The 25,266-nt window shown below is 28.3% G+C and overlaps 1 protein-coding gene across 8 annotated transcripts in view; it reads right to left on the bottom strand.

Moving 5' to 3' along the window:
* The window catches only part of LOC145835042 (uncharacterized), a 103,563-nt gene that overhangs the window by 6,369 nt on the left and 71,928 nt on the right, over window positions 1–25,266 (bottom strand). For all 8 annotated transcript variants that reach the window (XM_082942572.1, XM_082942576.1, XM_082942580.1 and 5 more), the window contains 59 exons: window positions 25,098–25,205; window positions 24,598–24,757; window positions 24,218–24,381; window positions 23,707–23,811; window positions 23,304–23,423; window positions 22,886–22,993; window positions 22,622–22,729; window positions 22,211–22,370; window positions 21,870–22,033; window positions 21,595–21,699; window positions 21,168–21,287; window positions 20,849–20,956; window positions 20,462–20,569; window positions 20,046–20,205; window positions 19,582–19,748; window positions 19,116–19,220; window positions 18,728–18,847; window positions 18,332–18,439; window positions 17,998–18,102; window positions 17,832–17,936; window positions 17,359–17,580; window positions 16,995–17,099; window positions 16,731–16,850; window positions 16,281–16,493; window positions 15,875–16,066; window positions 15,400–15,525; window positions 15,028–15,132; window positions 14,695–14,811; window positions 14,373–14,480; window positions 14,035–14,145; window positions 13,714–13,824; window positions 13,335–13,439; window positions 12,977–13,090; window positions 12,549–12,653; window positions 12,141–12,260; window positions 11,784–11,891; window positions 11,438–11,545; window positions 10,974–11,084; window positions 10,467–10,571; window positions 9,873–9,983; window positions 9,339–9,443; window positions 8,358–8,545; window positions 7,806–7,953; window positions 7,249–7,353; window positions 6,689–6,904; window positions 6,164–6,268; window positions 5,817–5,933; window positions 5,259–5,363; window positions 4,900–5,007; window positions 4,486–4,596; window positions 3,961–4,050; window positions 3,681–3,806; window positions 3,311–3,415; window positions 3,030–3,113; window positions 2,784–2,909; window positions 2,351–2,455; window positions 1,241–1,342; window positions 1,062–1,166; window positions 727–840 (listed from right to left, as the gene is read on the bottom strand). In XM_082942572.1, coding sequence (XP_082798698.1) covers window positions 727–840; window positions 1,062–1,166; window positions 1,241–1,342; window positions 2,351–2,455; window positions 2,784–2,909; window positions 3,030–3,113; window positions 3,311–3,415; window positions 3,681–3,806; window positions 3,961–4,050; window positions 4,486–4,596; window positions 4,900–5,007; window positions 5,259–5,363; window positions 5,817–5,933; window positions 6,164–6,268; window positions 6,689–6,904; window positions 7,249–7,353; window positions 7,806–7,953; window positions 8,358–8,545; window positions 9,339–9,443; window positions 9,873–9,983; window positions 10,467–10,571; window positions 10,974–11,084; window positions 11,438–11,545; window positions 11,784–11,891; window positions 12,141–12,260; window positions 12,549–12,653; window positions 12,977–13,090; window positions 13,335–13,439; window positions 13,714–13,824; window positions 14,035–14,145; window positions 14,373–14,480; window positions 14,695–14,811; window positions 15,028–15,132; window positions 15,400–15,525; window positions 15,875–16,066; window positions 16,281–16,493; window positions 16,731–16,850; window positions 16,995–17,099; window positions 17,359–17,580; window positions 17,832–17,936; window positions 17,998–18,102; window positions 18,332–18,439; window positions 18,728–18,847; window positions 19,116–19,220; window positions 19,582–19,748; window positions 20,046–20,205; window positions 20,462–20,569; window positions 20,849–20,956; window positions 21,168–21,287; window positions 21,595–21,699; window positions 21,870–22,033; window positions 22,211–22,370; window positions 22,622–22,729; window positions 22,886–22,993; window positions 23,304–23,423; window positions 23,707–23,811; window positions 24,218–24,381; window positions 24,598–24,757; window positions 25,098–25,205 — 7,290 coding nt within the window. The remainder of the gene's footprint in view (window positions 1–726; window positions 841–1,061; window positions 1,167–1,240; window positions 1,343–2,350; window positions 2,456–2,783; window positions 2,910–3,029; window positions 3,114–3,310; window positions 3,416–3,680; window positions 3,807–3,960; window positions 4,051–4,485; window positions 4,597–4,899; window positions 5,008–5,258; window positions 5,364–5,816; window positions 5,934–6,163; window positions 6,269–6,688; window positions 6,905–7,248; window positions 7,354–7,805; window positions 7,954–8,357; window positions 8,546–9,338; window positions 9,444–9,872; window positions 9,984–10,466; window positions 10,572–10,973; window positions 11,085–11,437; window positions 11,546–11,783; window positions 11,892–12,140; window positions 12,261–12,548; window positions 12,654–12,976; window positions 13,091–13,334; window positions 13,440–13,713; window positions 13,825–14,034; window positions 14,146–14,372; window positions 14,481–14,694; window positions 14,812–15,027; window positions 15,133–15,399; window positions 15,526–15,874; window positions 16,067–16,280; window positions 16,494–16,730; window positions 16,851–16,994; window positions 17,100–17,358; window positions 17,581–17,831; window positions 17,937–17,997; window positions 18,103–18,331; window positions 18,440–18,727; window positions 18,848–19,115; window positions 19,221–19,581; window positions 19,749–20,045; window positions 20,206–20,461; window positions 20,570–20,848; window positions 20,957–21,167; window positions 21,288–21,594; window positions 21,700–21,869; window positions 22,034–22,210; window positions 22,371–22,621; window positions 22,730–22,885; window positions 22,994–23,303; window positions 23,424–23,706; window positions 23,812–24,217; window positions 24,382–24,597; window positions 24,758–25,097; window positions 25,206–25,266) is intronic.

Here is a 25,266-nt window from a genome sequence, read left to right as displayed (position 1 = left end):
TCTTATGATTTAAAATGAAGAACTAAAAATGATAATGTTAAACAAGTTACATTCCTTTACTGAAAACATAAGCTCATTTAAAAAATGAGCAAAAAAGAACTATTGACAGTGTTTAACCAAATGTAGTAAAAAAAAGGATGATTTAAGTTTGAAAATTTGATTACTACTAGCATAGCTGCAATAATCACCAGTAAAAACATTGAAATTGTTTAAATAAAGTAAATTATAAGTTTTTAAATTGTTTTAACAATAAAGACTAAGTACTTGATAAAACTGAAAACATGAGTATACTTTGTTACTGTAACAAAAAAGTTCAAATTTTTAAATGATGACTAAATGAACAACTATAAAGAGTTTAATAGTTGAAAATGCTAGTTAATTATGTTAAATAACCTAGTAGTTAAAAGCACAACTAAAGTGAAGGTTTTAATATTAAAATTATCAAACAGTGTAGTAAAGAGTTTTTATAAATGATATCCAGCTAATAATAAGACACAGTGATAATAGTTGACATTGGTAAAACACAATAAAAAAAAGGATTGAATTAAGAACACTAACCTTTCTCAAGGGTATTTAAATAAAAATGAAAAATTCTACTAAAAGAAAAAGTTGACTGAGAAAATAATATTTGAATGGCTGATAACATGTTTGATGCTGACTGATAATGAAACAACATGAATTTTTTCTCAACATGATGACGTCATGACTAGTTATGACGTAACAAACATTGCTGATGTTCTTCTGAGCCTGTAGGGTCATCTGCACGTCTTTCGATTGGCTGATTGCTTTCGCGTACTGAGTCTCATGTCTCTTTTGCTTGTCTTTCAGCTGGTACTGGTTCTATAATATTTTTAATAAACTATAATTTGTAAAATAGATAGTTATAGTTTTTTAACAACTTTTTGTAAAACTTAGGTATTTCCATAAAGAATCATTTTAAAGATGCTGATATTTATTTTTGTTAGTTTTAAATAAACCGTCTTGTGTTTGTAAAACATTGTATTTTTATTATAGAATATCATTTGTAAAACTTTCATTTATAATAGTTTTCAATATCTAACCTTGCTCTGATGGTTGCTGACTTGCATGGCGTGTTTGATCTTCGGATCGTTATCCAATACGGTGAACTGAGCTGCATTTTTCTTCACATTCTTCTTGTATTGGTTCTACGAATATAATAAAAATTGCAAATACTGTTGCGTACAGCTATCTTAATATAATATTAATTTGTTCAACGTACTTCCGAGACAAGAGCGGTTACTTTAGCTGCCAGTTCAGTTTGAGGTGTTTGAGCGAGTACGCAAATATTTGATTTGTCTTTGGCTTCCTCTTCATATTTGTTCTGAAAATAGATAAGAAAAATAAGATTTTTAAATAAACCTAAACAGTTTAAAAAACTTTCATCTTCGATAACTAACCTTACTAATATGATCGGTAACTTTCCTGACATGTTCTTACTCAGGTAGTTATTTATATATTAAATATTTATTACTGACCTTACTGATATGGTCGGTAACTTTCCTGACATGTTCTTACTCAGATATTTAATATATATTAAATACTTATTACTAACCTTACTAATATGATCGGTAACTTTCCTGACATGTTCTTACTCAGGTAGTTATTTATATATTAAATATTTATTACTGACCTTACTGATATGGTCGGTAACTTTCCTGACATGTTCTTACTCAGATATTTAATATATATTAAATACTTATTACTAACCTTACTAATATGATCGGTAACTTTCCTGACATGTTCTTACTCAGGTAGTTATTTATATATTAAATATTTATTACTGACCTTACTGATATGGTCGGTAACTTTCCTGACATGTTCTTACTCAGATATTTAATGTATATTAAATACTTATTACTAACCTTACTAATATGATCGGTAACTTTCCTGACATGTTCTTACTCAGGTAGTTATTTATATATTAAATACTTATTACTAACCTTACTAATATGATCGGTAACTTTCCTGACATGTTCTTACTCAGGTAGTTATTTATATATTAAATATTTATTACTGACCTTACTGATATGGTCGGTAACTTTCCTGACATGTTCTTACTCAGATATTTAATGTATATTAAATACTTATTACTAACCTTACTAATATGATCGGTAACTTTCCTGACATGTTCTTACTCAGGTAGTTATTTATATATTAAATACTTATTACTAACCTTACTAATATGATCGGTAACTTTCCTGACATGTTCTTACTCAGGTAGTTATTTATATATTAAATACTTATTACTAACCTTACTAATATGATCGGTAACTTTCCTGACATGTTCTTACTCAGGTAGTTATTTATATATTAAATATTTATTACTGACCTTACTGATATGGTCGGTAACTTTCCTGACGTGTTCGTATTCCGGAGCATCGTGAGGTACCATCGTTTCACCCCTCATTTCTTTCAAATCAGCCTTGTACTTGTTCTAAAATTTATTTTAAATATTGTGAAAATCTTCATATTCGGGTTTATAATTGGTACTCATTTTCTTTTAGGTCCACTTTGTACTTGTTTTAAATTTTAATTAAGTTTATGTTAGGTATAGTGGCATTAATGTTTTTCAGCTTTTGAGTGAATTAATACCAAAATAGTTGTTTTTAAACAACATACAACTTTATTATTATTACTCAAAAACTGGAATACTTATGAAGTATTATATGTTTCACAAGTTTTTAATTACATCACTGATCACAAGATTAGTTTACTACATAAGTATAAAATACTTTTTTTTTGTTTTTCAAGTATTTACTTACGTCACTGGTAATTTCGTTAGCAGCATACACATGCTCCGTTTTCTTCTCATAAGGATACGAAGAACAGATCCCGATGTTTTCTTTGTGGTCTTCAGTGTACTTGTTGTTGCTCAAGTTAGCCTGAGCCTGATTAATATATAGTTTAGATATTTACTTGGTTTGTTTTACATAAATAAAATAAAAAAACAAACCAAAAAGTAGAAGTAATTTTTAGTTGTTTTTCAGCAAATATTCTGATTAACAAACCTTGATTGCCTTCTTAGTGTAAAAGTCAGCTTCTCTCGCTCTGTGGTGGTGCAAAGCTTCTTTGTCCTTTCTTCGGTATTGCAACTAATAAAAATAATAAAGCTCTAAGTTAGTTTGTTACTGTCTTTATTGTTTTAATTTAGGTATCAGTTATAATAATTCATTTAAAATAAAATAAATATTCATTTTAAAATAAATGAACACTTAATGTTTACCTCACTGTTATTTACAGTGCAACCAAATTTTTGTATAATTTATTTTATTTATTTTTATACATTTACCTCACTGTTGTTGACAGTTGCCTTCTTGACAGCTTCCAATCTTGTGTCCGTTTTGTGGGGATGCATTCTCACCTTGCTCGTCTTCGACTTGTCCTTGTAGTTGTACTGTTGGTAAGTGTTTGTTTGTATTTAAAATGAGTAGAGAAGGTAACATTTAAAACGAATAGTTGTTTATAATTATAAAGGAAAAATAATTAAATGTTTCTATTTACATTTAGTCATGGTAGTAAATAGTTATTTGTAACCATAGTTAGCTTTAAAAATAAAAGTTCATACAATTTGTATTAAATTGGTAGATATCAATCTAAATTTCTTTAAGCTTGGCTAACAAAATAGTAGAGTACAAAAATTATCACAATATTTTACAAACCTCACTGGCATACTGATTAGCTTCAGTAGCCTTCTCGATAGCCGGTGTTGTGTCGAGGTAGCTGTACTCTGGTGAGACTTGAAGGTCTTGTTTGTGTTCCTCCTTGTACAAGTTCTCACTAGCAAGCTGTTGAGTTATTTGTTGGTATAAATCTATTCAATTTATTCAAGTTTTTTATCTTACCTCGTTTGCTTCTTCAGCTTGCAGTGTTAATGGTTTGTTTTTTTTTAAATCAAATAACAGTAAAAATACATTAATCAATTAGTTAGTTGTAGTTTACCTCATTTGCTTCTTGAGCTTTCAGCATGAACGGTGTGTATTCGTTGCATCCTTTTCCTTTCTCTTGCTCGTACTGTTCTTTGTACTTGTTCTGAGAATATATGTACATTAAAGTTTATCCGAAATAATTTTAAAAACTTATTCAATTTTAAAATAAAAATTTGCTTGTAAATAAACAGCACAACTTGATTTGTTCATTCTGCATAAAGGATCTAACTAAAAAGTCATATTGCTTAAAATAAATATGTCTTTACAAACTTTGCTGGCCAATATATTTGCTTCTCTTGCTTTCAAAGCAAACGAAGTGTTTAAAATAAGTGTACGAATTAAATTGAATTTTTTAACAAACCTTGCTAGTGAGGATATTAGCTTCTCTTGCTTTCAAAGCAAATATAGTATTTAAAATAAGCCTGTCAAATTAAATTTAATAATGTTTTCAACAAACCTTGCTAGTAAGGATATTAGCTTCTCTTGCTTTCAAAGCTAATGGAGTGTTTAAATAATTGAATAATATTTTTTAACAAACCTTGCTAGTGAGGATATTTGCTTCTCTTGCTTTCAAAGCAAATGGAGTGTTTCCGGCCTCCTCAGACTCCCAGAACGGTAACTCGTGCAAAACTTCCTCTCTGTATGCATTCTGTTTGAAAAGTTAAAGTGTTTAGTTGTATAGTTTTACAATTATACAGATTGTTTAATTGAGTAGAATAGTTTTATTGTTATTAGTAAATAGTACTTGATCTGAGCTTTTTTAATTGTTTTAAAGTAAAATAGATGTTTAAGTCCAACTGAAAACAACCAATTGTTACGTTTTAATAATAAGAAAACTGCATTATTGGAGTAATTGTATACTTATAATCATTAGAGAAAACAAAACTATTTGCACAAAAAATAAACATTCTATCAAATGTAAAGCAAAACAAGTTTATTAAGTCAACTATACCTCATCATGAACGGTTTTCATTTTTCTTTGATGTTCGAACTGAACTGCTTCAACATCAGTAATACCAACTCCTTGGATCTCAGTTTTCAAATCGGATTTGTAGACGTTCTGTGGTTAAAAAGGTTATGTTTAGACAACAACTATAGAAAATTACTGTCGTTGTTATTCAGATTAAGTAGATAAACTTAAGTTCCGTAGAAAGTTTTACAACTTTTAAGATCTTTTTTAATAATGGCTTCTACCATACTACTTATATTTTGAAAACTTACATCAGATTGTCTGTTAGTTTGTGCTAATGCATTCAAATTAAACAGAAATATAGTAAATTAACTAAGTTTACTTGTATTATGAAAACTTACATCAGATTGTCTGTTAGTTTGTGCCAGTGCATTCAAATTGAACGGAGTATCAGGAACTGGATGGAGATGTCCTCGCATAAAGAACATATCATCTTTGTATTTGGTCTACATTAAAAAATAATATGTAGACATGTTGATAATGATGAGTGTATAATACATGTCTACATGAGTACTTATTTTTGAAAGGTAAGTCAATAATGTAAGTTAAAAAATATATAAAAAACAGTATTATGTGATGCTTATGTTTTGCAAAGATTTTTTTTTTAATAAAGCTTAAAAATAATCGATTTTTTCAAATAGTAAGAAATTTGAACTTTTTAATTGCTGTTAAACTATAGTTAACATATCTTTAACTGTTTAAGTTTCACTGTAACTCATTTGTAAGATCTTTTAAAACTTAAGTTTTTTATACAAAACAAAATCAAATTTTATTAGATTTAACTATATAAACCTCAGAGTTCTAGCTTGAAATAAGGCTTGTTAAATTTTATCATTACTAATAAAGTTTTATAAACAAGTTAAATTTTATAATTACTTATGAAGTTTTTATAAAAAAACCTCAGAGTTCTGGTCCTTGATGCTGTAGAACTTCTTCAACAAGTAATTGTCTTTCAACAGTAAAGTGTTGTAAGCAGCTTTGTCAACCAGTTTCTTTGCTTCTTGCTTGTATACGTTCTGTAAAGATAAACTTAATTCAAACATCTTTATATATACAGAACACTAAATTAAGAAGCAATTTTTAAAAAAATTATTAATCCAGGTTGTATTTTCCAAAAATATCAATTAACTTTTTGGTTTAAAACTTTTTGAAAGCTCACTTAGTAGGATTTTTTAATTATTGCAACTTTTAAATAAATATATTAGGTGTAGATTTCCACCATATCTGTTTATTTTTTATAACTAACTTGGCTCGCAAGAGGGTTGACATGTTTAGCGTGTTGAATGGCCACTGCGTCCTTCTTATATGTGACATACTGCCTCTTACGTTTTGCTTCTTCTTGGTATGGCAACTGGTGAATAAAATTTGTTTGTTAATGCATATAAAAAGATTAAACATCTGAAAAAAACAAAAATTTTAAGATAACGTTTTGACAAGTTTAGGTTATAAATTTTTTAATTAATGAAATATTATATCAAGAATCAAGTTTTACTATACAATACTAACTACAGCTAGCTCGTATATAAAAGTATTAGTACGAAATTGATCAAAACAATATAAAAACTAAATTGACTTGCACTTAGAGTATAAAATTTTGCAGGTTTGTTTCAACTTTGCCTACTTGTGAAAAATCACTTTCACATTTTAAACTAATTTATCAAATTAATCAAATTACTAGCAAGTATGAACCAAAACATTATAAACCTTTCTGACTTCATATAAACACAAGCAAGTTAAAAAAAAACTCACTACTTTTTTAAACAAAACTCACGTTACTGGCGAGTATTCCAGCTTTCAAATGGCTCTGCATGGTCGGAGTCTCATACAGACCGTCAGCACCGAATCCTAGCAAGTTCTGATTGTACTCTTTCTTGTAGAGCTTGTCACTGAATATACGCATGGCGTGTTTGAACTGCCTCATCCTCGGCTCGTCGGTGATAAGATCGTACATCTGCATCACATCCTTTGCGCTCTTGCGGTATGTTCTCTGGAATCATAAATAAAGTTTTAAAAGTATTACTAATGTTGTAAAGTACATCTGCATAACATCATTTGCGCTCTTGCGGTATGTTCTCTGTGAGTTTTAGTGATGTTATGGTATAATATTAAACATAATATTATATAACTATATTTGGCAATACCAATAAAAGTTTTTTTTCCAACTAACAATATAAATAAATAAAACTTTTTCTTACTTAGTTTTGATAGCGATAAATCATAGAATAAAAAAAAACTAAAGCAGGATTCCAAAAACATTTGTAAAGTATTTAACTGCTGTTTTTATCAATATTTAACATATATTTTTGCATTAAACACAGTAAAACTACTTACGTCACTGTATTGCTTTATATTTTTTCGTTGTATAGCTCTCCATGGAGTATCAGTAACAAAAGGACTGTGTTTCAAATCGTTCAAGTGCTCTTCTAAGTAAGCAACCTGGAAAATTTGTTAAGTTTTAATAGTTACTTAAAGTTCAGTTTTGAATTTAAAATTTTACCAATTTTCTAAACAAAAACATTAGCTTACAATTTTTCTTTTAACTTATGGAAATAACTTCTAAAGTTTCTAAACTTAAATGTCCATTAGCTTCATACAGTTTACAGGCTACTTAATACTGGTTTAAGTTGTTAAAATGTCATATGTTTACAGTATTCAAGTTTTACTTACATGCCCGATTGTTTCTTGGAGTTTACTAGCAACTTAGTATTCTTATTAATAAATATAAACATTTGAAAACTAACATGTCCGATTGTTTCTTGGAGTTTACAAGCGACTTGGTACTCTTAATAATAAGTATAAACATTTGAACACTTACATGTCCGATTGTTTCTTGGAGTTTACAAGCGACTTGGTACTCTTAATAATAAATATAAACATTTGAAACTAACATGCCCGATTGTTTCTTGGAGTTTGCAAGCGACTTGGTACTCTTCGGTGTCAGTTATTTTGAACTCCATCAAATGCATCTCGTCTTTAGCTTCTTTCTTGTATTTCGAATCCGATTGGTTCTCCATCGTTTGCGCCATCGCATCGTATCTGTTATGTTTTTTTTTTTACTCATGCTTGTTTTAGTTAATAATAATCAAACAATAGCAAAACTTTAGTTTATTACACAACTACACATTTAAAAATGAAATTAATTAAACAGAGGACTAAAAATGATAAACCAAAAAAAACTTAAACATATCTAATTGTATTTTAAAACTGAAACAAACTAAAAAAATAGTTACTAGTTGCAAAAATTTTAATCAAATGTTTTTGTTTTGTCGGATAACATTTTAATACCAAGTTGTTAAAAAGTTAAGCATAAACAGATGTTAACGTACTGTTAGTGAGGTCGAAGGGGAAATAAACGAAAAGTTTACGACGCCAAGTAAGAATAATTTTTTTATCAACGTAAAAAATTGTCAGAATAACAAATAGTTTCGACAAGTACTAACTGTTTAGTAAGATCGAATGGGAAATATACAAGATCTCTCAATCTATCATATTCCTCTCTGTACTTGTTAACACTCAATATGTTGTATGCCCTCATTGCATTTTTCACATCCCCTCTCTCTCCTGCATTCAGGATCTGGTATCCCTTCGTCCTTGATCGGATGTCCAACGCGTCTGACTTGTACCTCACCTGAAGTTTTGAAATTTATGAGTATATGTTTAGTTGTTTGTAACTTGTATTTGTTTTTAAATTTATTGATTGACTTAAGTTGTTTCATACCCTACTTGAACATTTAAGTATTTTTTGTATATTTCAAACTGTGAAAGTATTTAAAGTCAAAAAGGTTTACTTTTGTTCTATAAACATACAAAAACAAGTCTGTGCTTATAAAGATGTAGTTTCTTATTTTAGCTTAGGTGAAACTTTTGTGTTTACAATATTTAAAACATTTATAGTAAAACTTTAAAGCAGCTATTAGATATCAAACTGTATTATTACAATAAGTTTAAGTTACATTAAAGTGCTTAAGAAAGTTAAGTTTAATGTTTTTAATGACAATAAAGTATGTAAAAATATAAATATTCACTACTAAATCATTTTTTATAGCAACAAAGTTAGTTTTTAGTAGTAAAGCAGTTATATACAAAGTTTAAAAATTGAAGTTGTTCTTAAAACAAAAAGTGGCAGCAGTTGTATGTTTAAGTTCTTTTAAATACAAAAAATTAAATTAGACCTAAGTAAATTTACTTGTTTTAATTCTATAGCTAAGTTTTAAACTTACAGAACAGTGAAAATATTAAAACAAACCTAAAAAAACTTAAATTTTCTTCAGAAAACTAATAATATTAAAACTAAAAGCAAAACAAACATCGCTGGTTTAAATTAAAACAAAAAGGAAAAATAAACAAATTAAAAAATTTTAAGCATAAAAAATCGAAACTAAGTATATTAAATAATAAAAAAACATAAAGTAAAAACAAACATTGCTGGCTTGAATGTCTGCCTTCTTAGCAGTTTTGAAGTTTGGAGCGTCTGGAACAATTTGGTATTTGTGCATGGTCCTATCCGCTTTCGCTCTGTATGCTTTCTGTTGATATTAAACAGGCTTTTCAGTTGACATGTTTGTATAAGTGATTGATTGTTTTAAAATATTTACTTTTTATATAATTACTTTTTATTATAAAACACCGATTTTGTTTAATTGGCTATGAATTAATAAATTTTTAAGCATTTTACTGCTTATACAATTTTTTATAATGTAAACATTGCTTTAATATACTTCTGAAGATTTAAACAAAGTACATGTTTAGCTTAAAAGCAGTTATTAAAATATTTGTAGGAATAAGTGATATGTTATCATATGATTTTTTGTTAAATCAAAATCAAACTAGCTTGAGTCAAATAAATTTACGTAATACTTCATTTGAACAAATTGCTGACATAAACTATAACATAACTACATGATATCGAAATAAGCTGGTTTTATTATCTAGAAATACTTAGTTAATCAATTAACCTTGCTAGCCAGCGGTTTCATGTCTCTGAAATGCTTGAAGATCGGAATATTTTCGTGATAGTCCATACCAAGTCCGGTAATCATCTTCTTTACATCTTTCTTGTACACATTCTGAAATAGAGTAATAAAAATATTAAATAATTATTTAAGCAGATGAACAAATTCTTAAGTATAAGTTTTTACAACTTTCAAAAATTCTGTTTGTCTATAAGAATTTAAAGCTAAAATTAATTTTTATTTAATTCAAGTAATAGTTTAAAGTTTTACTATGTTTAAATATGTATATGTATCATTTGTTATGATGTAATACAGACAGCTTAAAATCACGTCACTGGCTATGTAGTCAGTAAAAAATATTCACAACATAAAGATGACTTATCAGATAACTTTTATTAACAAAACAAACATTGATAAACTTTGAAATTTTGTTCGGTTTTGTATATGTATAGTAAAAGTAGTTTAAACTTACGCCACTAGATGTGTAGTCGGTGAAAAAAAAATAAAAAACTAACATGTATGTATTAATAAGAAAATAAAATTATGAAAATTTTCAAAAAAATTTTAAATGACGTAATTCAGACAGTTTAAACTCACGTCACTAGCTATGTAGTCAGCGTACAACGCTCTCTGAATATCTGGAATATCTATTGTCAGATTGTACATATTCATTACTTTCTTTGCAGCATCTTTGTACACATTCTGTTTGATAATAAAACTCAAGTTTTGAAAACTATAAATTTTACTTATCTTTAAGTTTAACTTAGGGTGTACACTTTAAACAAAAAAATAAGTATTAAAGTCTAAATATAGGGATTTTAAGCAAACACTTTTACCCTATAATAAAATTTAAGTTCACGACAATTATAAACAGTTATTTAAACTAAAAGTATTTAAAAGGTGTTCGTTAATCTAAACATAAAAAACAAACGTTACTGATTCTTAATTGTATACTATACCCTTTATGTGCATATCTTGTTTGTTTTTCAAATGTTTATTAAATCAGATATAGAAACTAACATTACTGATTCTTATTTGAACACCCTTGATATTTATGTCTTGTTTGTTTATTAAGTGTTTATCTAATCAAACATACAAACTAACATTACTGATTCTTATTTGAACACCCTTGACATGTATGTCTTGTTTGTTTCCTTCCGGTAATGAAGTAAATGAGGTCATCCACAGTTTTCGAAGTTTGCTCTTTTCGTTGTACTATAAAAACATATTGTAAGCTCCTTAAAAAAATAGTAAACATTTATTGTAAAACATTTTTAGCTTGAAAATTTTAGGAATACATTGTATAACAACAATTTTTAATCAAACTTTAAGTCTTAGACTCTAAGGCTTAGAGTTGCATAAAATGCAAGCTTTTATACAGTTAATTAGTTAATATATAGATTTTAAAAACTTACTCTGAAATATTTAAAAATTACCCTTAAAAGTTTCAAAGTACTAACTTTACTTAAGTATCATGAGTCATTTTTAAGCTGAAAATAGTCCTAGAATATAAGATACAGGTAGTTTAATGACTGTATAAACACTTTAAAACAGTATTGATATCTTACCACGCTGAGAACTTTATCAAGTTCCTTATTGATGAGGAACTGTTCAATTTCATCGTATCTGAACTCAATATCTTGTTTATCTTGATTGTACTCTTTCTGATACTTGGTCTGAAACAATATAAGTTTAACATCATGTTTAAAATATTCCACTAAAAGGACCAACAAATTAGCAACTTAAACGTAAAATAAAGAAGTAAGTTATGATATGTCGTACTTATTCAATTGGTTTTTAAGTTTTAATCAATGTGTTTAAGTAAGCTTATTCTGGTTTTTTAAATTTACTTGATCTAAAACAACATACTAGTAAACAGCTTATCTATTTAGCTTGTATTAATATGCAGCATACCTGACTGAGTACTTTGTTAGAAGGTTGTTTACTTTCAAATTCGGGTGTAAGCACATAAGGATAGTAGATCAATGCTTTTTCATTGTCATAATCTTCGCGGTACTTTTTCTAACAAAAAACAGTTAGATTAATGATGTTCAAGAGGACTTAAGAGTTGTATTTTTTTAAGAATATTTTTTAATTAAAACAATATCTTGGTATAGATTCAAATTGATTATACAAGCTCTAATGTTACTACAAACTTTTTAAACATTGTTTTAAAAGCTGACATTTAGAAAGCAATTATTCTACACTTCTGAGAGTTTTTATCAATAAGTACGTAGATGGTTTTAATTTTTGTACAAATTTGTAACGAACCAAGCTGATAAAATCATTGAATTTCTGAATTCTTCTGTAATTAGGAAGTTCTTTGAATCCACAAGCTTGGTAGTTTTTAACATTTGTTTTGATCTTTCTTCCCGCCAAGGTGTACTTGATCTGTTATAAACATATATTTACTTTTAGTTATCTACGTTTAGATCTTATTAATGGTAACTTACACAGCACAAAAAAAAAAAATCACAACATAAGTCAATAAATAAAGTTTTCAATTTTGTTAGCTACATTATCAAACCTTAAATTCAAATTTTGCATTAGGTATAAACTATCTTTTTAAGTTTACTTTAAAGAACACTCATAAACATTAAATGCATATGTTTGTTAAAGTAGGAAAGTACTTTATTTTCTATTCAAAATAAAATTTAATAAATTTTTAATTAAACAAACCTGACTAGACAGATCATATACATCCAAAGCATGTTGAATATTTTTCGCATCGAAATTGTAGTGGACATCTTTAAGATTTCCTACTGCTTCTTTCACATAACGAATCTACAAAAGGTTGTTTGAATTACTTTTTATTTTAGTTGCAAAAACATCAAAAAAAATTTAGAAGCATTATTTCACTGATGAATGTAGTGTTTCAGCATAAACATATACAGTAAAAGAAAAGAAAGTTTATTGATGTGTAGAAACAACTACACAAGCTTTTAAGCTAATACACTTTTAAAGAATAAAACTTAAATGCACATTTAAAATTTTCTTTCGATTTAGAGTGTTAAAACTCACTATACCAGCAAATTTATATGGTTTGAGAGGATATTGGCCTTGTTTTTATTATTTTTATTAACCGCTGTAGAAACATATACACTAACCATATCAGCAAGTTTGTAGGACTTGATAGGATGTTGAATTTGCTTCGATTTACCGAAATCACCAGAAGCTCCTTTGCCTACATCATTGTCTTTGTGCTCCTTATTGTACACAATCTGTTGTCAATTTTTATTATTTGATTAACTTCGTTTTGCAAAATCTATAGTTCTGTATACTAATAACTTTATGAACAAAAGCTTTATATTTGTAAAACACAGTTTAAACGTTTTCGTTTGTATTCTTATTAAAAATAAGTAGTTTTTTTATGTACACAAACTACTTTTTTTAGATGGTTAATTAGGTCCAGTATTTTTATGTAGGCAATCTAATTTTTTAAAACTTATTATTTGTTGTACTAACCAGTGAAGCAAGGTTTGTGGCTCTCAGAGCATTTGCCATTTGTGGCATTTCAATTGACAAATTGTATTTTCCCATGATGTTCCTTGCTTGCTTCTTGTATGAGTTCTGTAACAATTTGATTAGACAATTAGGTTTATATGTTTTACTTTTTGCACCTCTTAACAATTTCTAAGTGTGAGTAACGTCAAAAATTTGATTTAATAATTAGTTTGATAATAGATATTTCTTACCTACAGGTATTTGAAAGTGCACTATTTTTTCTAAAACTTTGTGTGTTAGATTTTTAACAATGTAAAAATAAAAACTAATGGTTTAATTCGTTTCATAACTATGATTATATTTTGATAAATTAGTTTTAATGAATATTTAAATAACCGACCAAACTGAACAATGGTTGCACAATATCGAGGTTGTGAGCTTCTCGATAATCAACAACTCCTCTAAATTCTCCTATCGCTTTCTCATTTTCATACTCTTCTCTATACAGTTTCTGTGAAAATTTTCATTGTAAGTTTGTTTAGAAGTTTTTTCAGTTATCAAATATATTAGACACTAGCTATAAAACCTCATAGTGAAGCTCAAAAAAAGCAAAAAAATAGCGTTTCATTTAAAAAAAAAAAACTTCTTTTTAAGTAAAACAAATTAGTTTTACAGTTTAATACAGCAAAATATTTGCTTTTTTTAAGAAAAAATATCTCACATCTTTAGTGAACGGTTCGAGGGCTTTAAGTTGCTGGTAACCAGTTGTGGTTGTTAGAGGGAAGTTTCCTTCACCGAGCATGTTCTCTTTGTACCATCTCCTGTATTCGTCCTAATAAAAACAAACATGTTATATAAATACAACTCTGTATAGTTAATTTTTTAGAATGTAAAAAAGACTTATAAAACTTTATCTGGCTGTTTTAAAGAAATTGTTTACATTGTCATTTGAATTAGTGTAATTTGTCAAGTAATTTTTAAAATAATTATTGATAACGAATATCTTTGTTATAGTTTTTTTATAATTTTGTTATAAACAATATTTGAAATAAATCATACTTCTTTGCACAGATCATATGTATCCATGAACTTGATATACTCGGGAGTTGCATTGTAGGGGAAGTACACGTGTGCTTTTGTATCATGGTACTCTTGTCTGTACTTGAGCTGTTTATAAATATACAAGTTAAAACAGAATAATTTGATACAAACTAAATTAAATAAAAAAGTTCAACAGACTCTGCGAACTTAAGAATATGTTTAATGATTTGTAAAAATGTAATTATGTCAGTGTAGCAGTAGATTTCATGTCTCTCTTTACAATAGGATGTTGCATAATAAATAAAAATAATATATTTAGATATAATAAAATAGCAATTACATCATTAATAGTAGCAGTAGATTTCATGTCTCTCTTGACAATAGGGTGTTGAATGCTGTTGAGTTTGTAAAATCCTTTCATATCAGCATCCTTCATTCCATCTTTCTTGTATTGAATCTATTTTTAATTTTAATATTCTTATGCGTTTTTACTAGTAAAAAAATTACTTATTTGTATAACAGCTTAAAAAAACTACTTTTATGTTATTGGATGCAGGACTCATTTCAAAATCTTTATTAAGTTATATCGTAATCACTATCAAAAAAACACTACATTATGTTTTAAACTTGGAAGCTTACAGTGTAAATTATGTTTTTAAAAGTTAATACTCACAGTACTGATGAGTTTGTCAATCTGTTGTGGATGCTTGATTGCAGGCATATCTTCTGGAATAGTAAAGGAACTGAAATTCTCTTTACCTGCCTTGCTATAAGCCGTCTGAAAAATCAGTACATTTTAAAAAGAAAACATCTAAATTATGCATTCGAGTAATTGTTAAAACATATTTTTACTTTTGTATAAATTTTTTTTTTTTATAGAAATATGCTTTTCAAGCATTCTTACCTTTAAAATCATCTAATAAAAGTATTATTTAGTACCTCAATTTTATAAGTTTAGATATTTTTTAAATCAACTTCTTCAAAATCATTTAAACTAAACAACGAAATTTAATTCTTTAAAAAATTTTTGAACTTTTTAACTTACCTTACTAAATAGTTTGACAGCCTGCATAGCATGCTGATGTTCTGGGAAGTGTTCCAATTGTTCCCGGAGCAAAGTTCCTCTGATCTTGTCTTCAAACTCCTTGTGATACTGGTATTCTGAACTCAACTGAAAGTATATTAATGTTGTCTTACATTTTGATATGTATGAGTTTTTATATGAATGTAGTTCTTAATACGTAATTAGGTTTATACTCGAAAGCTAGTTCTAATTTTATTTGTTCTGTTTAGCTTAAAAATTTTCATAAATAGACTTATTAAATAAATTTTTTATTGGTTTCACAACAAACATTTTTTTAAATACTTTTTTAGTACACTAACAGTTTGAAGTATTATATCTAACAATAATTTTAAAATTTCGTATAGAAAATATTTAGAAGTTTATACGACTAGTTTAGTTTCCAACTCTATACATAAAATCAAACACTTCAACTATTTCCTAAAAATAAAACAATCACCTTATTAGCTTCCAAAGCATGAGCAATCCTCTGCTCATTAGCATCCAAATTGTACTTATCATAGTTCTTCTTTGCAGCATCCTTGTAATAGTACATGCTCAGTAAAGGCTGCACTTTCTTGATGTTTTTCATGGAGAATCCGTCGTCAACTGATGTGAATGCGGTCTTTGATGCAGCCACGCAGTAGTTGTGCTGTAAAGTTGATAAAAGTATTTTAGGTTAGTACATTTTTGTTATAGTTTGTACATTTTAGAGCTTTTTTCTACTACGTAATGAAGTAAAAATGCTATCAATTTTGAAAATAAATTATACTTATCAGTTACAATTTAAGGAATATTTTAGAAAAATAAGTATATGACTACAGTTCTAATAAAACACTGTATTTCAAACAATACTTCGAGCTTACATTAGCGAGTTTCATAAGGTCCTTGCTGACAAGATATTCTCCAGTATCAGTTACTTTGAATGCGAAATTTCCTTTCTTCTTTTCGTAGTCACTTGTGTAGCTTGGCCCATGAATGAACTTATCAGCAAATTTATTTGCTTCATATTCAGCAGTGAGATGAACTGGATAATAAATTACACCTTTGTCATCCATATATTCTTGTTTGTAGGTTTTCTGTTGTGAAATAATCTTAAATTGTTTGCTTTCTTTTCTAAGTTTTTTTGGTGTTTTACTATATGAAATATTTATTTGCAGTGTTTTTAATTTTTTAAGTTGTTCTTAAATATTTAAATACTTGATACACATAACCAAAGATGTCGTTTTTAACTTAAGGCATACGAGTATGAAATAAACATCTCTTAAAACGTTGTTACAGAGTAAAGATTTTTTTTTAAACCCAAATAAACTAACATCTGAATACATTTTGTTGACATCCATTGCTCGTTTCATCACAGGAATCTGGTTACTGGAAAGTTTTCTGAATCCCTGACATTTGTCATTTACTTCCTTGCCTTCAGCTTTGTAACTTATCTGGTAAATATTTCATGTTTAGCTTGTATGAAGAAAAAATAAGGTAGTTACACTTGTGTTAATTAGTTCAATAGAAAATATCATATTTACAAAAGACAATAAAATGTTTGTATTTTAACACTTTGAGAATTAATAAATACAAACTTCGCTGGCAAGGATTGTTCCGTTCTTTGCTCTTGTCAGGTCGATGTTATCAACTGGGATTGTACATTCGTGTAATCTGTCTTTGTCATCTTTCACGTATACAATCTGTAAAAAATTAAAATATATATATATTTAATATTTTTTCTATACCTTGTCTATTATATATTTAGTCTGTTTTCATTTGTTTATTTTCAGAAAATATATTTTTAAGTTGTTTAATTAGTCATATATTGTACCAGAAAAAGTCATTAGTGTTTCTAAATATTTTAGGATAAGTACACAGAACAATAGTATACTTATTAAAGTTTACCTTTTAAAATGTTGCAACAAATTGTCACAAAGTAGCAGCTTTTCTCACACTAACCTGACTGAGAATGTTGTCTGCCTGTTTGGCTTTCACATAAAGCGGGTAATACTTGATATCGCTGCCGGTGTTTCCCCTACCTACGTCATTGATCACGTGGTCGTGTTTGTACACGTTGGCGCTAGAGAGCGGCTGGCAACTTATGGCGTGGGCCAATTGGATCATGTCGGCCGACAAGTTGTACTTGTCCATAATCCTCTTAGCTTCCACAGCGTACGCGTTCTGTGATAAGTTTGTATATTTAAGAAATGTGAGCTAAAACCAATATATTGCTAAACATTTTTTTTTGAAATTGCATATTTTTTTTCAAGGTTTACTTATAAACTAAACAAAAAATCCGGTTAAGTCATATTTTGTGTTTAAAAATAATATTCTTTGTAGGAGGATAAAAGTATGTTTGGTGTTTAGCTTTAGGTAATTTGTACTATCGTAAACTGAATAAATATTTACGACAAATTGAAATGTGTTCTCACCTTGCTAGGTAAGTCCTTGACAGATTTGATGTGCTGATCATACATAGCGTCTGTGGTGCTTGTTAAATCTTTGAGCTTTTTCACTGCTGCCTTCTTGTAGTTGTTCTGTTAAAATAAATGGTTTATTGTTTTTATGATGTATTAACAAATATACTTTCAAACATACCTCTTCAAGTTCGTGTAGTTTTTTGTCCAAGTCATACTTTTCAGTTTCAGCCACATTGAACTTGTTCTTTTTCTTATCCTTCTCATACTGTGCTGTGTAGTTTTCCTAGCAAAATATTTGTTTTTGAAGTATATTATTGTTTGATGTAAAACAAAAATAGCTAAACCCAAAAATAATCACTGGAATTTATATTTTATAGGACATTTAAAGTTTTATTCAAATTTATAAAAAAACAATTTTAACCAAACGTAATACTTTTAAATTTAAGCATGATTATAAACATTAACAACCCTATTGAAAAGCTATGTATACAAGTGTTAAACAAATAACTAACTGGTGCAGTAATATCGCGAAGGTTAGCAGAAACTTCATAAGGAGCTGTAAGATTGTATGGGAAGTAAACCTTCACTTTGTCATTCAAATACTCCTCTTTGTATTTTTTCTGTTTGAATTATTCATATTAGACATATTTTAAGTTTACTTTAGTTCTAAAATAAATGTAAAATTAGTGTATTTTGTTTAAACATTTTAACTTATATATTTTTGTTATGTGATTACTCAAGTTTGTTTTTTACTTTATTATTGTTTTATTTAAAATGAACTTTTATTTAAAAACTTTACACTTTAATATATAAATCAAAATACACCAATCACACTTAGTATTTTATCCTCAAATTAAGTTCAAGTTGAAAAAAAAAATTACTTCAAAACTTTCTATCAAAAAAATAACCTCAGAAAGAAGATCATACATATGGTTGGATCTGAGGACCAATGGATGCAGATGACCATCTAATTTCTGGTATCCTTTGCATTCATCCAAAGTTTCTCCTAACTGCTTCTTGTATTTGATCTGTTTTGAAGATTAATAATTTAAATAAGCAGTAACAACGATTTATTTGTATTATGGTGCTTTTACTATTGTACTGAAAAAGTTTTAGTTAAATTTTTTTTTGTTGCAGTGAAGTCTAAAATAAATTTGATAACTAATTTAAAATCACATTCAATAGTAACAAAATCGACTTTTAAATGTATCAATAGTTTGTAAGTAAATGCTGAATAGACTCAGGTAAAAATTTTGTCTTGTAAACAAAACGTATGGCCATCATTTTAAAACTCACATCACTAGCAAGAGCGGTAGAATTTTTAACTCTGATGTTTTCAGGTATTTCGGCTGGAATCCTGACATTTTGCCTGGCAGCTTTCGAATCCTTCTCGTAAATAAGCTATCGGATAAAAAGTTAGGTTAAAACTTTAAGTTTATTTAAATTTGTAAAAAATAAACAAGTTTACTAAAAAAGTACAAAAAAAATAACTTATTAAAACACGTTGTAATAAATATTTAAATAAACAGTTTTTGTGTATCATGAATATTTATTTTAGCAGTTACTGTAAACTACATATAATCAATGTATTAGTGCAAAATGAAATACCATTAGAAGTTTAGTTTTAGTTACAAAAACATTGTTCTAAGAAAATAGCTTACAAAAATATACAATGAAAAGAATAACCACTTTATACAAGTCATCATATATGTTCATTGAAAAACTATTGCTTAATTTGAAATGTTTTTCTACTTATAAATACCTTGCTGAGTATTTTAGCGCAGTGCCTGGCCTGTTTGTTCATCGGATAATTTTCATTGCTCGCATCCACCGGGGCCTTTCCAACGATCTTCTTCTTGAACTCCTCCGTGTAGAACTCCTTGTCTGCCAGCTTCTGCGCGATGATAGCGTGTGCCACCGCTTGTGTTCCTGAAAGAATATAGATTGTAGTTTTGAAATGCTTTAGACTCTTATTTGCCAATTTTACGTTTTTTACTTTACATTTTTTAAGCTTTACATTATCAACGCATAAATTTTTTTAGTTTTAAGAAAGCTACTTTTTTGTTTACAATTTGTTTATCATAAAAACCTAGTTTTAAGTTTGGTTCGTAAGTGTATAAATAACTTATAAAAGCAGTAAAACTATTTGTTTGAAAAATCTAGTTGTGTTTTTTGTGTAGCTTGTTTTTACAACTATTAACAGTTTCTAGTTTCAATACAACTCACTCGCATCAAGGTTGTAGTTGCCAAGTGTGTTCCACGCTTCATCCTGGTATCTCTTCCTGCTCACGTACGGAAGGATCGCTTTAGAGATCGCCATCTCCGCAGTCTCCCCAACTGCCAAGTTGTGTCCCTGGCTCTTTTCGAAGTCGGCCTGGTATCTTTTCTGGATGAAAGTTTGTCTTGTTTTAAATTTGATGTTGAAAATAATTTTACATTTTTCTTAATAGAAACACTGATTTTTCTAATTCTAAAAGCTTAATTGATAAGTAAAAATTGAAGGTTAGATTAATTTTGAACAACCAATGAAGTTTACATAAATTTTGCCTCATAAATATATAACTAAGTTAACTTTTAACTAATAGTTTGTAGTTATTCTGTTAAAACAGTATTTATTTTTAATGTATAAAAAAATAACGTACGTCAAAGAGGGTATCTCTGGCAGGTTTTCCCGCCAAATGCATTGGAGTTTCGTTCATCAGATATTTGTTGTTCATCTTCTTCTTTTCGTGCTCTTTCTTGTACTCAACCTGTTGAATAAAAAAAATGTTTAGACTTTTGCATTGATTTTTGAAGCTTTTTTTTCAAAACTCAAACAAGTTGTTAAACAGTGTAGGTTTTACAAATTGTTTATATTGAAAATATTTATAAAAAGAAAACTTAAATAAAAAATAACTACTAATAACTTTTATTTATAATAATTCCAAAAACTAACATCTCTTAAGTTGATAACAGCGTCATGAGCCGCATCATAAGTATGAGTGAAATTGAATAAAAAAACATTACAAGTAATTTATTTGAAAACTTACATCACTTAAGTTGATAGCAGCATCATGAGCCGCATCATAAGTATGAGTGAAATTGAAGGGGAAGTAAATCATAGATTTTTCCTTTTCGTATTCATCTCGGTAAAGTTTCTGTGTTAGTTATTAATGTTAGTTTTTGATTAATTGTAAAAAATCTAGATATAATAAGAATATTTAAGCTAGTTTTATTTAGATAAAGATTGTATGAAAAAATAGCCTAATTTTTGAGTGTAAATACGTAATAACAGCAGTTTTTATAAAAAACAAAAGAAACAATGCAATGTACTGCATATTTCAATATATAATAGTGATTAAAACTTACACCAGAGTAGAGCTTGTTGGCCTTGTCTGCTTGTTTAACTGCAGGATGATGTTTGCTTTCCATCTTGGTGAATCCCTGACACAAGGCGTTCTCAGCTTTTCCCTTTGCTACGTATGTTATCTGTTTTATGTAAACTAATGTTGTACATCTGATAAGTATGAAAGCATAACAAATAAGAAATCTCAATTTTAAGAAACCATACTTAAAAAATGTTCAGTTTAAGTTTCATACTGATAAACTTAACTATATTTTAAAGTGTGTTTAAATGAATGAATGTAAAGTAGAGCTCAAAGGAAATCTAAGTTATATGTTGCAAAAATGTATATTGTTGTGCTTCAAAATAAGTAAAAAACTACCATCGCTGGCAAGTACAGTAGACTTTTTAGCTTGCACCAATTCATAAACATTAAAATTATTAAAAACTAACATCACTAGCAAGTACTGTTGACTTTTTAGCTTGCACCAATTCAGGCATCTCAGTTGTGAGAGTGTAATCTCCCATTGATCCCTTGGCATCTTTACTGTAAGCTTTCTAAAAACATAAAAAACAGGTTATAATTTGAATTAACTAGCAATTTATACCAAAAGAAAGGTATTAGTGAGATCAAAATTAGTTTTTTTGAAGTAATTCATTTTCAAACGTATCTACTTTAATTCTTCTCATTGATTAGGCGCTTTTTTTTTAAAGTTGTACTGTTTTACCTTGCTAGCCATCGTTGTGTTCTTTCTGATCCTCTCATTGTCCGGGAAAGCAATGGCGATGTTGCTAGGAGCTTTTCCGTAAGTCTCAGCCATGTAGTTCTCGATGTAGGGGCTTTTTTCCGAGAGCTTTTGCGAGTACAGCGACTGAACGATACCAACCGTGGCTGAAAGTTTAAAGTAAGTATTTTTAGTTGAAGTGTTTTTTTCCTGTAGTTGATGTTTAGGAAGATTAAAAAAAAAAGTTTTATAAAATTACAAAAAAGTTATATTTTAAAGTCTGAAAAATCTTTATAAAAAAAGTAAAAACAACATGACTTTGAAATATTATTTTAATTAAAGACCTGCATCAAGATTGTACTTCTGCATGACGGCTCTTGCATCGTTGGAGTAAGCCTTCTGCGAAATCAGAGGAGCAATCAGGTTTGAAATGACCATCTCAGGAGTTTGTTCCACGGGAGTCCAGTGAGGTTGGGCTGCCAAGTTCTTTTCCACGTACTTGAGCTGTTCGTACAGATAACCGTTTTAATTTACAATGTTTGCTGTTTTTACATAACTATGCTCAAATAACTTATATGAAATGAAAAGTACGTATTTTTGTTATTCTATCTACTCTTGCCTCTATCTCTTGCCACCGAAACCGGTCGCGAATAAATTATACAATTTGCATAAATCTATTTAGTTATTCTATCTACTAATTTATCTAGTATATATCTACTAGTTATCTATATTTTTTTTACTAAATAAAATCTCACGTCGTTAACAATAGAGTCGAGTTTCTGATCTCCCTTGTACTTATCTGTATCTGTGTACAAATATTTGTTCTGATCCTTCTTACGTTCTGCTTCCTTCGAGTAGTTGACCTGTGAATGTTGATTATTCATTGTAAAATTTTGTAGTTAGTAAAATCTTAAAGTGACTTTAGTTTAATACTTTTTCAAGTTTATAAAAAAACTAATTACAGAACTATAAGCTTCAAACTTTTCAAACATTTTAGTATTATTTAATTTGTAACTAACGTCTCTAGTGAGATCGGCAACTTTAGAAGCAGCATAATACTCAGCAGTAAGATGAGCTGGGAAGTAAACAAGAGCTTTGTCATTTTCATATTCTTTTCTGTACTTCGACTGTAATAAATAACATTAATAGTTGTATTTATTAGGAAGTAAACAAGAATTTTGTCATTTTTATAACCCTTACGATATCTAAACTGAAATATATTAAAATAGTTGAATATTTTTATTAGGAAGTAAACAAGAGCTTTGTCGTTTTCATATTCCTTTCGGTATTTCGACAAAAATAACATTACTACTTTATTATATCGTAGTTAAACATTTTTCAAATGCTTTTTCTAACATTTGTTTTAGATTCTTAAGTTTTTTTTACGAAAATTAATTGAATTTACAAAGGCTTTATATAATGTTTTTTTAAACTTACTTCAGAAACAAGGTCTGCAACTTTCTTGGCTTGCTTGACAAGAGGATGGACTTCGGGGGCCAGTTTCTGGTAAGCCTTGCAATTATCATTGATCTCTTTTCCCTTCTTTTGATATTCAATCTGTTGATGAGATTTAACATAGGGTCTTTTTTTTATTTTTTATCATAACTACAAACAAATTAAAAGTTATGTAAGAGATTAGATTTTATAATAACAAATTTAAAGCATTTACCTTTTCAATAACTATGTGTGTGTAGTTTTAGGCACAGATTATAAAATTATACTTCAAGTTTAAAGTATTGTAACAATAAACAACTAACATCACTAGCAAATATCACTTTTCGTTTAGCTTGTTGAAGTAACTTAAAACTCATTATAGTATGTATATTTAGAAATAACTAACATCACTGGCAAGAATCATTGATTGTTTAGCTTGTTGAAGTGCTGGAATATCAGCTGGAAGTTTTACATCAGCCATTTGATCTCTAGCTATTTTCACATAAGGAATCTATTTTTATAAAAAAAAAGTTTAATTTTTTTACAATAAAAGTTTCTAACTCGAATAAGGAACTACTGGTAAGAATTATAAATTAGTTTTTTTTTAAGTTTGTTGAACAATTTACTTCTTTTAAATCATCTTGTTATTCAATTAGCTTAAAATTTTGTTAAAAAGTTATCTTAACGTTTTGATTAGTTTCTAAATTTAAGCATAGACTATTGATAGAGATTAAAAGTTTTTTACACGTTTTTTGTTACAAGAAGTTTTCTAAAAGAATTTGTTTTCTAAAAGTTTCTTAATAACTTTAACTTGTTTAAAAATTTGTTTAATTTAATGTTATTTTAGTTACACATCATATTCAAATAAGTTTCTTAAAGTTTTTATTTCTTTATTTATTTATCAACAGTACACTCACATTACTGGCGAGGTCTGACATCTTGTGGTGATGTTTGTGTTCCGGATACGCAATTGTGACGTCACTAGGAGCTTTTCCGACCTGCTCATCATTGTAAACCTGCTTGTATAAGTTCTTTGAAGCTAGGTGTTGCTTGTCCAACGCGTTTGCTATCTCCTGACCGTCTAAGTGATGAAACCATAAATAAATACTTAGTCAATGGTTTTAGTAGATAAATGTGCTATCGGTTTTTAACTAAATATATAATGAAAAAAGACAAATTAGAAAACAAGAATTAAGCCTAATAAAAGTTTATTTACACTATTTTGTAAGTTACAAACTTCAAATTGTTGAACAATGCAATTAAACAATGAAAGTTGGTGTTAATTATCAACAATTACCTCCATTCACGTGCACATTAGGTTGCAACTTCTTGGCATCATCTTGATACAACTTCTTACTGACAATTGGCTTCATCTCCTTGGAGATGACCATCTCAGGAGTCACATCTGTACCGATCATTTCACCCATATGCTCGATGTAGTTCCTCTTGTAGTTTTGCTGTAAAAAGTGAAGGATTTTATACATGACCTTGAGATCAGTTTTCTATGCAAAATCTTGAGTGAGTTTCAAGTAAAATTTTTAGGATCCAATGTTTATTTTGGAACACAAAATAGTTCTCTAGTGTAATGTGACCAATAACTTATCACATAATTTAACAGAACTTACGATTTGAAAAAAGTAATATGTTTTTGTTGTGTTTAACTTTAAGCCTACTACTGTTTAAAATATTTGATTAAGCAACGTAACATTGGTCATAACTAACGTCTCCAACAACGTCATAATGTTTTTGTTCGTACTGGTAATTAGGTAACAAATTAATATTATTATGTTAACTTACGTCTCCAACAACGTCATAATGTTTTTGTTCGTACTGGTAATTAGGTGTCGCTGTTACGTCATACTTTGTGTTTGCTTTCTTCTTTTCGTAGTCTTGCGTGTACTCATCCTAGTTTGAATAAATTTTTTTAGATTAACATAAAAAAGTATATACAAGATAAATGTTCTAG

This window comes from Thalia democratica, chromosome 4 (assembly GCF_965202585.1).
Source record: "Thalia democratica chromosome 4, ktThaDemo2.hap1.1, whole genome shotgun sequence".
Lineage (NCBI taxonomy): Eukaryota > Metazoa > Chordata > Thaliacea > Salpida > Salpidae > Thalia > Thalia democratica.
The sequence above is the reverse complement of the archived record's forward strand: the minus strand, read 5'-3'. Positions and strand labels throughout refer to the sequence as shown.